This window comes from Anser cygnoides, chromosome 1 (assembly GCF_040182565.1).
Source record: "Anser cygnoides isolate HZ-2024a breed goose chromosome 1, Taihu_goose_T2T_genome, whole genome shotgun sequence".
Lineage (NCBI taxonomy): Eukaryota > Metazoa > Chordata > Aves > Anseriformes > Anatidae > Anser > Anser cygnoides.
In genome coordinates, this window is record NC_089873.1 from 1,143,074 (window position 1) to 1,158,005 (window position 14,932).

Genomic DNA, 14,932 nt, shown 5'->3' on the forward strand with positions numbered 1-14,932 from the left:
GGGGCGGCTCCGCCCCCGGCTCCGCCCCCCCCCCGGGGGGCCCCGAGGGCACGGGGGGGGGGGAAACTGAGGCAGGGGCGGGGCCTTCGCCCCCCCCCCCGCTGCCCCCCCCCCCGGCGGCCGCTCAAGGTCCCTGCGTGGGGCGGAGGTGGGCGGGGGGGGGGCACCGCGTGGGAACGCTGCGTGGGGGGGGCCGCCCCCACTCCCCCCCCCGCCATTCCCAGCCGCGCAGATGCTGGGATTAGGGCGGGCGTGGGATTAGCGGGGGGGGGGCGGGGCTGAGTGCCCCCCCCCCCCCCCGGGACTCATCCGGCTCCCCCCCCCCCGGGATGGGGGCACCGGCTGCTGGGAGCCGGGGGGGGGGCAAGGCAAAGGGGGGGGGGGGGGGCGACCCGGGGGGGGCAACTCGGGGGGGGGCAGGTGGGCACGGGCTGTGTGAGACGAGCGTGCAAGGGGGGGGACGCGTGTGCAAGGTGGCCCAGCCCGTGCCACGGGGGGGTTCACACACGCGCGGGGAGGCCCCGAGACGCGGCACACCCCCCGGCCCCCCCCTTGCCACCTGGGTCCCCAGGTAGCGGTGGTGACGGTAACGGTGGCAGCAGTGGTGGCGGTGGCAGTAGCAGTAGCAGTAGCAGTGGCAGCGGCAGTAGTGGTAGCAGTGGCAGTAGTGGTGGCAGTACTGGTGGCAGTGGCAGTACTGGTGGCAGTGGCAGTACTGGTGGCAGTGGCAGTAGTGGTAGCAGTAGCGGTGATGGTAGCAGTGGCAGTAGTGGTAGCAGTGGCAGTAGTGGTGGCAGTACTGGTGGCAGTGGCAGTACTGGTGGCAGTGGCAGTACTGGTGGCAGTGGCAGTAGTGGTAGCAGTGGCAGTAGTGGTGGCAGTACTGGTGGCAGCGGCAGTAGTGGTAGCAGTAGCGGTGATGGTGGCAGTGGCAGTAGCAGTAGCAGTGGCAGTAGTGGTGGCAGTGGCAGCAGCGGTGGCGGTAACAGTGACAGTAATGGTGATGGTGACAGTAGCAGTAGCAGCAGTAGCAGCAGTGGCAGCAGTGGCAGTGGCGGTGGCAGTGGCAGTAATGGTGACAGTAATGGTGATGGTGACAGTGGCAGTAGCAGTGGCAGCGGCAGTAGCAATAGCAGCAGTAGCAGCAGTAGCAGCAGCGGCAGTAGCAGCAGTAGCAGCAGCGGCAGTAGCGGTGACAGCGGCGGTGGCGGTGACGCCAGGCGGATTAGGGCCAAGCGCCCGCGGAAGCCTCTTAGCGGCGTCCGGCCCGCGGCCACTCGCAGCCCCGCTGCCCCCGGGCTGGGCGAGGGCACCCCCGGGACGGGGCTGGGGACACGGGGACATGGGGACACCGAGACCTGGGGACATGGGGGCATGGGGGCATGGGGACATGGGAACTGGGGACATGGGGACCCCAAGACCTGAGGACGCAGGAACCTGGGGAAACAGGGACCCCAAGACCTGGGGACACGGGGACCCTGAGACCGGGGGATATGGGGACCTGGGGACATGGGGACCCTGAAACCTGGGGACATGGGGACCTGGCACCAACAGAACCTGGGGATTTGGGGACATGGGGACCTGGCTCCATGGGGAGCTGGGGACATGGGGACCTGGCACTGGGGACCTGGGGACACCGAGACCTCAGGACCCGGCAAGATGAGGACCTGTGGATCTGGGGACATGAGGACCCTGAGACCTGGGGACACAAGGACCTGGGGACACGGGGACTTGGGGACCTGGGGACCCGGAGACACAGGGACACGGGGACCTGGCGCCAACAGAACCTGCGGATTTGGGGATGGGGACCTGGCTCCGTGGGGACAGGGGGGACCCTGGCACTGGGGACCTGGGGACCCTGAAACCTCAGGACCTGGGGACCTGGCACCATGGGGACCTGCGGATCTGGGGACAGGGGGACCTGGCTCCATGGGGACGGGGGGACCCTGGCACTGGGGACATGGGGACCCTGAAACCTCAGGACCTGGGGACCTGGCACCACGGGGACCTGCGGATCTGGGGACAGGGGGACCTGGCACTGGGGACATGGGGACCCCAAGACCTCGGGACCTGGCACCATGGGGACACGGGGACACAGGGACATGGGGACCCGCAGATCAGCGGACCCCAGCACATGGGCACTGGGACACCCTGGGGACACGGGGACCTGGACTCAATGGGGACACGGGGGGGGGGAGGACCCGCGAGGGGGCGTGGCCATTCCGGGGGCGTGGTTACCCAAGGCCACGCCTCCCTGGGCGGGGCAAGGGGCGGGGCCTCGGCCACGTGGGTGGGGGCACGGCTGGGGCGGGGGGCGGGGCCGTTCCGCCTTCGGACCCGCCCAGTGCGTCCCAGTACATCCCAGTATGGCCCAGTGCGTCCCAGTATCCCCCAGGGCACCCGAGCGCTCCTCCCAGGAAAGTGAAGGGGGGGGTCCCCAGCACCCCCAGTGCTCCCAGTACCCCCCCCAGTGCCCTTTCCAGTGCTCCCAGTGCCCCCCAGGGCCCTTCTCAGTGATCCCAACAGCCCCCCCAGGGCCCATCCTAGTGCTCCCAGTACCCCCAGTGCCCCCACTCCCCTCGGCCCCCCCAGACCCCAGTGCCCTCTCCAGTGTTCCCAGTGTCCCCCCCCCGGCCCCCCGGTGCCCTTCCCAGTGCTTCCAGTGCCCCCCAGTGCCCATCCCAGTACTCCCAGCACCCCCAGTCCGCCCCCCCCGGCCCCTCAGTACCCTTCCCAGTGCCCCCAGTGCCCTTCGCAGTGCTCCCAGTACCCCCAGTGCCCCCCCCCTCCAGCCGCCCCCCAGTACTCCCAGTAAGACTCCGCACCGCCATTGGGGGCCTTTATTGGTGCACCCGCAGGACCCCCAGCCCCGGGGGGGGGGGGGCGCTCCAGGGCCCCCCCCCTCAGCACTCGATGGAGTCCTCCAGCAGCTGCAGCAGCGCGGGGGGGACGCGGGGCTCGGCGCCCCCCCCCTCCACGCTCTCCTCGCTCACCTCCTCCAGCGCCGGCAGCCCCCCCGCGCCGCCCCCCCCCACGTCGGGGCTGCCCCCCCCTCCCCCGGAGCCCCCCCCCCCCCCTCGGAGCCCCCCCCCAGCGAGGGGCTGTGCGCGGGGCTGGGGGGGCTGGCGGGAGGGGGGGGCGGCGGGGGGGGCGGCGGCGGAGGGGGGGGCGGCGGGGGAGGGGGGGTGGGGGGAGTCTCGAGCCCCCCCGGTCCGGCGCCGCCCCCCCCTCGGCCCCCCCCCCCCACCGAATTGGCCACGGGTTGGGGGGCGGCGGGGGGGGGGCGGCGGGGGGGGGGGGCGCCCCCTCGGGCCCCTCGCTGGGACTGTAGAGGCTGGGGGGGCTCGGCGAGGCTTTGCCGGCAGGGACCTGGAGGGGGGGGGGAGGTCAGTGAGGGGGGGGGTCAGCAGTGTCCCCCCCCCTCGGACCCCCCCCCATCATCACTCACCGGCTGGAACCAGCGCAGGCTCTGGGGGGGGGGGGGGAGATGGAGATGGCAGTGAGATGGGGAAACTGAGGCACGGGGGGGGGCACACACGGGAGCCCCCCCCCCAGCAGCTCGGGGTGCACTGGGGAGGTGGGGGGTCGCGGGGGGGGGGGTCCCTACCACGTTGGGGTGCTTCTCGATGGCCAGCGCCGCCCGGTCCGCGCTCTGCTGCTGCCGCTGGCGCCGCTTCATGGCCCGCAGCAGCAGGAGGAGGCCCCCCCCCACCAGCAGCAGCAGCCCCCCCAGGGCCCCCCCCAGCACCCCCCGGTTCACGGAGCTGGGGCCCAGAGCCGCCTCCGAGGGGTCCCGGGGGGCTGCGGGGGGGGGGAAATGAGAGGTGTGAGGGGGGGGGGGCTGAGGGGGGGCTGGAGGGGGGTGTGGGGGGGTTCGGGGGGGCTTATGGGGCTGGGGGGGCTGGGGGTTGGGGTGCCATGGGGGTGGGGGGGGTCACGGTTCTGGGGGGCTGGGGGGCCTGGGGGGAGTGGAGGGGGGACCTGGGGGATGTGGGGGGCCATGGGGGTGGGGGTCACGGGGCTGGGAGGCTGGGGGCAAGGGGGGGGGCCTGGGGGATGTGGGGCTGGGGGGCCATGGGTGTGGGGGGTCACAGTGCTGGGGGGCTGGGGGACCTGGGGGACCTGGGGGATGTGGGGCTGGGGGCACTGGGGGGCATGGAGTCATGGGGCTGGGGGTCCTGGGGGGGACCTGGGGGGTGTGGGGCTGGGGGCCGTGGGGCTGGGGGCACTGGGGGGGCCATGGCACTGTGGGGCTGGGGGGCAGGAGGGGACCCCCGGGGGTCGCGGCCCCCCCCCAGCCCGTCCGTACCCGCCTGCCCCGGCCACAGCACCTCCAGCTCCACCGTGGTGTTGGAGGTCTCCCCCGACTCCTCGTCCCTCGCCAGCACCTGGGGGGCACGGCGGTGGCACCGGGGGGGGGGGACAGGGGACAGGGACAAGGGACGGGGAACAGGGACCCTCCCACCCCCTGCCCCGCAGAGGCCACCCCGGGGTCCGTCCCTGTCCCCTTGGTCCTGTGCCCCATGGGCATCCCTGTCCCACGGGGGCTCTCCTACCCATGCCCCTGCAACATGTCCCCCCTTGGTGTCCCCACAATGTGCCTATGGTGTCCCCATGGTGTCCCCGCGGTGTCCCTGCAGTGTCCCCGCAGCATCCCCGCAGCATCCCCGGAGTGTCCCCATAGTGTCCCAACAGTGTCCCCAAAATGTCCCCATGGTGTCCCCGCAGTATCCCTGCAGTGTCCCCACAATGTCCCTGCAGTGTCCCTGCAGTGTCCCCACGGTGTCCCCGTGGTGTCCCCACAATGTCCCCATGGTGTTCCTGCAGTGTCCCCACAGTGTCCCCGCAGTGTCCCCGCAGTGTCCCCTTGGTATCCCCACAATGTCCCCACAGTGTCCCCACAGTGTCCCCACAGTGTCCCCATGGTGTCCCCACAATGTCCCCACGGTGTCCCTGCAGTGTCCCCACAATGTCCCCGCAGTGTCCCCGCAGTGTCCCCACAATGTCCCCGCAGCATCCCCACGGTGTCCCCGCAGTGTCCCCGCAGTGTCCCCGACCTGCAGGCTGTATGTCTGCGCGGGGCGCAGGCGGTCTGCGCGTGCCACCAGCAGCCCGTTGGGCATGAGCTGGAAGAGCTGGCTGTGGTTGGCGCGGGGCCGCAGGCTGTAGCGCACCTGCGGGTTGATGCCCTGCGGGGACGGCGCCCCTCAGACCCCCCGCCCGCGGCCCCGCCACCCCCCGTCACCTCTCTGTGTCCCCGCATCCCGGTGCGCCCACGTCCCCGTGTCCCGATATCCCAATATTCCCATAGCCCCACGCCTCCACATCCCTACATCACCACATCCCCATGTCCCTGTGTCCCCATATCCCAATGTTCCCATAGCCCCACATCCCCATGTCACCACATCCCCGTGTCCCTGCGTCCCCGTGTCCCTGTGTTCCCATGTCCCCCTGCCCCCACATCCCCATGTTCCCACATCCCAATGACCCCATGTCCCCCTATCCCCAGGTTCCCACGTTCCCATGTCCCCATGCCCCAATGTCCCCATAACCCCACGTCCCCATGTCTCCACGTCCCCACCTCCTCACATCCCCATGTCCCTGTGTCCCCACAGCCCCATATCCAAACATCCCCACGTCCCCACGTCCCAACACCTCCAAGTTCCCACATCCCAATGTCCCCATGTCCCCAATTTTCTACATTCCCATGTCCCCATGTCCCTGTGTTCCCAGGTCTTTCTGTCTCCATATCCCCATACCCAATGTCCCTGTATCCCAATGTCCCCATATCCCCACAATTCCATGCCCCCACATCCCTGTGTCCCCACATCCCCATGTCCCTGTGACCCCACAACCCAACATCCCCACGTCCCCATGTCCCCGTGTTCCCATAACCCCAAGTCCCCACATTCCCATGACCCAATAACCCCACATCCCTGTGTCCCCATGTCCCCATGCCCCCATAACCCCACATCCCCACATCGCCATGACCCAATAACCCCACATCCCTGTGTCCCCATGTCTCCGTGTCCCCACATCCCCACGCTCCTGTGTCCCCGCATCCCCACGTCCCCGGGTCCCTATGTCCCCATATCTCCATGTCCCCATAACCCCACATCTCCATGTCTCCATGTCCCCATGTCCCTGTATACCCATGTCTCTGTGTCCCCATAACCCCAAGTCCCCACATCCCCATGACCCAATAACCCCACATCCCCATGTCCCCAGGTTCCCATGTCCCCATGTCCCCACATCCCCATGTCCCCCTGTCCCCATGTCCCCACGTCCCCATATTCCCATGTCCCCATAACCCCACATCCCCACACCCCCATGTCCCCACATCCCCACGTCCCCATAACCTCGTGTCCCCGTGTCCCCACCTCGGGGAAGTCGGGGTCGTGGGCGCGCAGGGCGAGGACGTGGCCGCCGAAGGTGGTGACGAGCGCGGCCTCGCGGGCGCCAGCGGGGACGAAGGCGCGGACGGCCGGGCGGGCGAAGCGGGGCGGGTGCCGGTTGGTGGCCAGCACCCGCACCACAGCCACCGCCACCGCGTACTTGGTGGCGTCGTTCACCTGCGAGGCCTGGGGAGGGGGACGATGGGGACAATGGGGACAATGGGGACAGGGATAGGGACGGGGACGGGGATGGGGACGGGGACTTGCCTGGCTGCCACCAGCACCCCGCAGCCACCAGCACCCCCAGTATGGGGACATGTCCCACGTGCCCACCCGTGGTGTCCCCCTTGTCCCCATCTCCCTGGGAGTCCTTCAAGTCCTTCGCCCCAGGACCCCCATCTCTCCCCATGGGCCCCCATCTCCCCAGCATCCTTCACCCCGGGTACCCCCCATTACTCCACATCCCCCCAACTCCCCCAGGTCCCCCAACCTCCCCAGCTCCCCCCAGTTAACCCTGGGTCCCCCCCATTAACCCCGGGTTCCCCCATCTCTCTGAGGTACCCCCCCCATCACCCCACGTCCCCCCCATTAACCCTGGGACCCCCCAGATCTCCCCCAGGTCCCTCCATCACCCCATGTCCCCCCCAGTTTACCCCAGATCCCCCCCCATCTCCCTCAAGTCTCCCCACTCCCCCAGGTCCCCCCATTAACCCCAGGTCCCCCCACCTCCCCAGGTCCCCCCCATTAACCCTGAGTCCCCCCAACCTCTCCAGGTCCCCCCAGTTAGCCCCAGGTCCCCCCCATTATCCCTGGGTCCCCCCCATTGACCCTGGCCCCCCCATCTCTCCAAGGTACCCCCCCATCACCCCCTATCCCCCCCATTACCCCTGGTCCCCCCACCTCCCCAGGTTCCCCCCCCATTAGCCCTGGGTCCCCCCAACCTCCTCAGGTCCCCCCCATTACCCCCATGTCCCCCCCATTACCCTAGGACCCCCCCCCCATTAACCCCGGTCCCCCCCAAATCTCCCCCACATCCCCCCACTCCCCCATGCCCAACCCTCTGCCCATACTCCCCCCTCTCCCCCACGTCCCCCCACTACCCCACCTCCCCCACCTCCCCCCACCTCCCCCACCCCCCCGGCCCCCCCCATGCCCCCCCCCACCATGACGCTGAGGCTGATGGCGGGGGTGCGCCGGCTGCTCTCCACGGCGCGCAGCAGCGTGATGGCCCCGCTGGCGTTGTCGATGTGGAAGCGGGCGCTCTCCTCGCCTTTGGGGGGGGGGGCACCCTCAGCAGCCCCCCCCACGACCCCCAACCCCCCCCCCCACCCTCAACCTCCCCCCCCACCGAGGGCACTGCGGGGAAATCCCCCCGGGGGGGGAGGGTGGGAGCACCTGGGGGTCCCCAGCACCTCCGCAGGGGTGTCCCCAGCATTTTGGGGGGGGGGACGCACGGTGCAAATGGGGGGGGGGGAGATTAACCCCTTCAGCACCAAGGGGGGGGGTTGACCTCTCGTGACCCCACAGCCCCCCCTATAATCGGGGGGGGGGGGGAGGATTAGCTCCCCCCCCCCAGCTCTATCCCTTTATTCAATTTGTGCCCGTGGGGCCGCATTGGAGGCAGGCAATTGGATTGTGCTGGGGGGGGGGAAGGGGAACGGGGGGGGGGCACCGGGTCCCCTCTGTGCATGTGTGTCCGTGACCCCCCCGTGTCCATACCCCCTTGTGTCCGTGCCCCCCCAGTGTCTGTATCCCCCATGTCTGTGCCCCCCCATGTCCGTGACCCCCCCCGTGCCCCTCCCCATTGTCCGTGCCCCCCTCCCCGTGTCCGTGCCCCCCCCCCGTCACCTGCCAGCAGGGAGTAGGTGATGGCCGCCCGCAGCCCCCTGTCCCCGTCCTCGGCGTAGATGGAGCCGGGGCTGAAGCGCAGCGGGGAGCCCTGCTGGGGGCGGGGGGGGCGCTCAGCCCCACGGGACCCCCGCCCCAAGGAGACCCCTCCCTGGGTACCCCCACCCTGGGACCCAACCCCCCCCCCCCCCCCATCACGGGGCATCCCCTGTCCTCGGGTACCCCCCTTTGTTGGAAACCCACCCTGGGGACCCCCACCTTGGGTACCCCCATCCCCAGGAGCCCCCACTCCCAGCTACCCCCTCCCCTCCCAGGTACCCCCACCCCCAGTTAACCCCCTCCCCAGGGAACCCCCCCCCCCGGAACCTCCCCCCCCAGGTACACCCCCCCCCCCCCATTACCCCCCTCCCCAGGTACCCCATCCCCAGGTACCCCCACCCCCAGTTACCCCACCCCCAGGAGCCCCCACCCCAAGGTGCCCCCACCCTGAGTACCCCATCCCTGTGCCCCCCCATCCCTGTGCCACCCCCCTCGCCCCCCAGCCCCCCCCCCTCCCCGTGCTCCCCACCGTCAGCTCGCCCTCGGTGACGTTGGCGGTGTAGACGGGGCTGATGCAGATGCCGGGGGGGTCGGGGGGGGCGCAGGGCAGGAAGCGGGGGTACTGGTCGTCCCCGTCCAGCACGTTGACCCGCACGCGGGCCGAGGCGTTGAACCGCTCCTTGGTGTTCATCTCCTGCGGGACCGACGGACGGACGGGTGGGAGGACGGACGGACACGGCGGGGGGGGCACCCTGGGGGGGTCTCTGCCCCCCGCCGCGACTCTGGGTTTTATCCCCAGGGGATGGGGGGGGGGCGCCCCGAATCCCACCGCTGGGACCCCTGGGGACACGGCCACGGCACTGCCACCCCCCCCGGGGACAAGGAGCCGCTGGCACGGGGACCTCTGGGGACAGGGACACTGGGGACACGGACCCCTGGGGACAGGGACCACCCCCACGGCACAGGGACACTGGGGACACCCCCTGGGGACAGGGACCCCCCACGGCACAGGGACACTGGTGGCACAGACATTGGTGGTGCAGGGACCCCCCACGGCACAGGGACACTGGGGACACGGACCCTGGGGACAGGGACCCAAAGGCACAGGGACACTGGTGGCACAGGGACCCCATAGCACAGGGACAATGGTGGCACAGAGACACTGGTGGCACTGGTGGCATAGGGACGCTGGTGGCACAGGGACCCAATGGCACAGGGACCCAATGGCACAGGGACACTGGTGGCATAGGGACACTGGTGGCCACAGGGACACTGGTGGCACAGGGACACTGGTGACATGACGTAGGGACCCCACGGCACAGGGACCCCCATGGCACAGGGACACCAGTGGCACAGGGACACTGGTGGCACAGGGACACTGGTGGCACAGGGGCTGCCCACAGGTGCCACAGGTGGGTGCCCCCGGGGGCGTCCATGTGTGCGGGGGGGCCGGGCCGGTGGGGGCCCATTAGGGAAATTACCCCGGGGATTGAGGGCAGGTGCCGGGGCGCTGACGGGATCACGTCGCCCCCAATTAGCGGGGAGCGGCTAATGAGCGCGGGGGGGCCATGCCGGCACTGGGGGGGGTCGCGTGCTGCGAGCACAGCCTTGGGCACGGGGACCCCGGGGCCAGGGGTGGGCACGGGGTGGGCACAAGGGACAGGGGGACATGGGGTGGGCATGGGGTGGGCACGGGGTGGGCATGAGGGGACACAGGGACATGGGTGGGCACAAGGGACATGGGGTGGGCATGGGGTGGGCACAAGGGACAAAGGGACACGGGGAAGGTGCAGGGTGGGCACAGGGGAGATGGGGACAGGACACGGGCGCGATGTCCCCAGACCCGTGGCGGGGCAGCCACACGGACGCGGGCTGGACGTGGCACATGCAGAGGGGACACTGCGACGTGGGGCAGACACAGGGCATGGGCACCAGGTCCCCAAACACGCCGGTGGGGCTGCATGGACATGGGGGGGGGGGGGGCCGTGTGGCATGGCCACGGGGGACACGGGGACATGGGGACCCAGGGGGGGACAACGGGGGGCTGCTCACCACGGCCGTCACCACCACCTCCAGGCGCTGCTGGCTCTCGAAGTCGAGGGCGCGTGCCAGCACCACGCGGCCGCTGTTGGGGAGGTCGATGCGGAAGAAGCGGGCGTCGGGCTGGGGGGGGGACACACGGGGGGGGGGTCAGCGCCACCGTGGCACCAGCTGCCCCATCCCCCCCCCCCCATCCCCCTCGGTGTCCCCGTCCCCCCGAGGACGCACCGAGGACGCGTCGATGACGTACATCAGCAGGTCCCCGTCCGCGTCCTCCGCCTGCGTGCTGAACACCACCGAGTGCACGGCCACCAGCTGCGGGACCCCCACGTCACCCGGGCACGCCGGGAGGACCACCACAGCCAGCCACGTGTCCCCGGCCCTCCCGGGTGCCCCCCAACAACCCAGTCCCCTGTTTCTGCCCCTATCCCCTTCCTTGTCGCTGTGCCCATGGACGTCCCCTTCCCTGTCCCATCCCGTCCCACCCCATCCCATCCCATCCCCATCCCATCCCCATCCCATCCCCATCCCCATCCCAATCCCATCCCCATCCCATCCCCATCCATCCCCATCCCATCCCCATCCCATCCCCATCCCATCCCCATCCCATCCCCATCCCATTCCCACCCCCAACCCATCCCCATCCCATCCCATCTCCACCCCCATCCCATCCCATCCCATCCCATCCCATCCCATCCCATCCCATCCCATCCCATCCCATCCCATCCCATCCCATCCCATCCCATCCCATCCCATCCCATCCCCATCCCATCCCCATCCCAATCCCATCCCAATCCCATCCCCATCCCATCCCCATCCCCATCCCCATCCCATCCCCATCCCATCCCCATCCCCATCCCATCCCCATCCCATTCCCACCCCCAACCCATCCCCATCCCATCCCATCTCCACCCCCATCCCATCCCATCCCATCCCATCCCATCCCATCCCATCCCATCCCATCCCATCCCATCCCATCCCATCCCATCCCCATCCCATCCCATCCCTCTCCCCAATCCCAATCCCAATTCCAATTCCAACCCCATCCCCATCCCAATCCCATCCCATCCCATCCCCTCCCCTCCCCTCCCCTCCCCACACCTCGCTGACGTTGTGGGTGAGGACAGGCTCCCCACGGAAGCGGGGCCGGTTGTCGTTCTCGTTGAGGACCTGGACGATGACGCGGTACTCCACCTGCAGGCATGGGGGTGCAGTGGGGGGGGTGACCCCAGGGGAATACGGGGGGGCTGACCCCGGATCCCCAGCCCCACGTCCCCACGCCGTACCGGGGCGAAGCCGTCCTCGGCGCACGTCAGGGCCACCATCAGCACCGGGGACTCCAGCTCCTGCGGGGGACGGGCGCTGGGGACACGGGGCCTGCCCCGGGGGGGCACCACAGTGTGGGGTCCCCACATCCCGGGGGGGGCCGGCTGGGACAGGGCACGGGGGGAGGATGTGGGGTGGATGGGGGAGTGGGACGGACAGAGGTGGGTGGGATGGACAGAGAGGTGTGGGACAGACGGATGGGGGTGTGGGATGGACAGGTGGGGGTGGGGTGGACGTGGATGTGGGATGGACAGACGTGGATGCAGGACAGACAGACATGGATTTGGGATCGACAGACGCGGATGTGGGATGGACAGACATGGGTGTGGGATGGACATGATGCAGGACAGACAGACATGGAGGCGGGATGGATGTGGACGTGGGATGGACAGACATGGGTGTGGGACAGACAGACACGGGTGTGGGATGGACAGACATGGCCACAGCCGGCTGGAGGCAGGGGCAGGGTGGGTGCCGATGGAGGCAGGGTGGGCGGAGGAAGGATTTGGGATGGACGGAGGACGAGGTCGGGCTCAGGACGGGTTCAGGACGGGCCCAGGATGGATGGAGGCGGATGGGGGACAGACAGAAAGGGCCGGGGGGCAGCAGAGGGGCACAGGAGGGCGGCGTGGTGGGGATGGGTGGGTGCGGGATGGGGGGTGGAGGCCGTGGGGTGGAGGCCGTGGTGGGCAGAGGCTGGTGCAGAGGGGAGAGGTGGAGGGGTGGGGGTGGGAGTGGGGTAGGGGTGGGACGGGGGCAGGAAGGGTGCGGGGTGGGTGGAGGACGGGTGGAGGCTGGGTGGACGACAGATGGACGATGGATGGAGGATGGGTGGAAGATGGGTGGAGGATGGACGGAGGATGGACACAGGATGGACACAAGATGGATGGAGGATGGATGGAGGACAGATGGACGATGGATGGAGGACAGGTGGAGGATGGATGGAGGATGGATGGAGGCTGGACGAAGGCTGGATGGAGGATGGATGAAGGATGGGTGGAGGCTGGATGGACGATGGATAGAGGCTGGGTGGAGGATGGATGGAGGACGGAGCAGGACAAATGGAGGACGGATGGAGGATGGATGGAGGATGGATGGAGGCTGGATGGGAGACGGATGGAGGATGGACACAAGATGGGCACAGGATGGGTGGAGGACGGATGGAGGACAGATGGAGGATGGATAGACAACAGATGGAGGCTGGATGGAGGCTGGATGGAGGATGGACACAGGATGGATGGAGGATGGATGGAGGACAGGTTGAGGATGGATGGAGGATGGATGGATGGATGACAGATGGAGGCTGGATGGAAGCTGGATGGAGGACGGATGGAGGATGGACACAGGATGGATGGAGGCTGGACGGAGGATGGTTGAAGGATGGGTGGAGGCTGGACGGACAATGGATAGAAGCTGGGTGGAGGATGGATGCAGGACAAATAGAGGATGGACGGAGGATGGATGGAGGACAGACACAGGGACAGGGGACGGACGCAGGATGCACAGGGGGCCGCACCTCGCGGTCCAGCGCCCTCCCGGCGGAGGCGTTGAGGCGCAGGCTGCGCCCGTCCAGGTAGAACCAGGCGGCGTCGGCGCCGGCCAGGCAGAGCTGCAGCGCGGGGCCCCCCGCGTCCCCCCCCGCCGGCAGCCGGGCCACCAGGCTGCCGTGGGCGCTGTTCTCCGGGATTCACAGATTCACAGATTTCTCTAGGTTGGAAGAGACCTCAAGATCATCGAGTCCAACCTCCGACCTAACACTAAGTACTCCACTAAACCATATCCCTAAGCTCTACATCTAAACGTCTTTTAAAGACCTCCAGGGATGGTGACTCCACCACCTCCCTGGGCAGCCCGTTCCAATGCTTAATAACCCTTTCGGTAAAGAAGTACTTCCTAACATCCAACCTAAAACTCCCCTGTCGCAACTTTAGCCCATTCCCCCTCGTCCTGTCACTAGGCACGTGGGAGAATAGACCAACCCCCACCTCTCTACAGCCTCCTTTCAGGTAACTGTAGAGAGCGATGAGGTCGCCCCTGAGCCTCCTCTTCTCCAGGCTGAACAAGCCCAGCTCCCTCAGCCGCTCCTCGTAAGACTTGTTCTCCAGACCCCTCACCAGCTTGGTCGCCCTTCTCTGGACTCGCTCGAGCACGTCCATGTCCTTTCTGTAGCGAGGGGCCCAAAACTGAACACAGTACTCGAGGTGCGGCCTCACCAGAGCCGAGTACAGGGGCACAATCACTTCCCTCGACCTGCTGGCCACACTGCTTCTTATACAGGCCAGGATGCCGTTGGCCTTCTTGGCCACCTGAGCACACTGCTGGCTCATATTCAGCCGACTATCCACCAATACTCCCAGGTCCTTCTCGGCCAGGCAGCTTTCCAGCCACTCATCTCCCAGCCTGTAGCTCTGCTTGGGGTTGTTGCAGCCCAGGTGCAGGACCCGGCACTTGGCCTTGTTGAACTTCATGCAGTTGACCTCAGCCCATCGCTCCAGCCTATCCAGATCCTCCTGCAGAGCCTTCCTGCCCTCGAGCAGATCGACACACGCACTTAGCTTGGTGTCATCTGCAAACTTACTGAGGGTGCACTGGACGCCCTCATCCAGATCATCGATAAAGATATTAAAGAGGACCGGCCCCAGTACCGAGCCCTGGGGGACTCCACTAGTGACCGGCCTCCAACCAGATTTGACTCCATTCACCACAACTCTCTGGGCCCGGCCATCCAGCCAGTTTCTAACCCAGCGAAGCGTACGCCAGTCCAAGCCACGAGCAGCCAGTTTCTTGAGGAGAATGTTGTGGGGAACGGTGTCAAAAGCCTTACTGAGGTCAAGGTAGACCACGTCCACAGCCTTTCCCTCATCCACCAAGCGCGTCACTTGGTCATAGAAGGAGATCAGGTTCGTCAAGCAGGACCTGCCTTTCATAAACCCATGCTGACTGGGCCTGATCGCCTGCTTGCCCTGCAAGTGCCGCGTGATGACCCTCAAGATAATCTGCTCCATGAGCTTCCCCGGCACTGAGGTCAAACTGACAGGCCTATAGTTCCCCGGGTCTGCCCTCCGGCCCTTCTTATAGATGGGCGTCACATTGGCTAGCCGCCAGTCAACCGGGACCTCCCCCGATAGCCAGGACTGCCGATAAATGATGGAAAGCGGCTCGGCCAGCTCCTCCGCCAGTTCTCGCAGTACCCTCGGGTGGATCCCATCAGGCCCCATCGACTTGCGCACATCCAAGCTCCGTAGCAGGTCGCCAACCATTTCCTCATGGATAGCGAAGGCCAC

General features: G+C 68.1%; 1 protein-coding gene across 1 annotated transcript; it reads right to left on the minus strand.

Annotated features, from left to right (window-relative positions):
- Positions 1-124: 124 nt before the first annotated feature.
- On the minus strand, positions 125-13,329 carry LOC125181293 (cadherin-related family member 5-like). The gene is made up of 17 exons (XM_066990557.1): positions 13,165-13,329; positions 11,609-11,668; positions 11,424-11,516; positions 10,551-10,637; positions 10,335-10,445; positions 8,812-8,976; positions 8,244-8,334; positions 7,559-7,665; positions 6,381-6,581; positions 5,058-5,189; positions 4,310-4,388; positions 3,608-3,801; positions 3,449-3,469; positions 3,248-3,369; positions 2,239-2,302; positions 560-883; positions 125-133 (listed from the first exon to the last, which is right to left on the minus strand). Exons 2-17 carry the CDS (start codon positions 11,645-11,647, stop codon positions 125-127), a joined length of 1,839 nt encoding a protein of 612 aa, XP_066846658.1. The 5' UTR covers positions 11,648-11,668; positions 13,165-13,329.
- Positions 13,330-14,932: the final 1,603 nt, after the last annotated feature.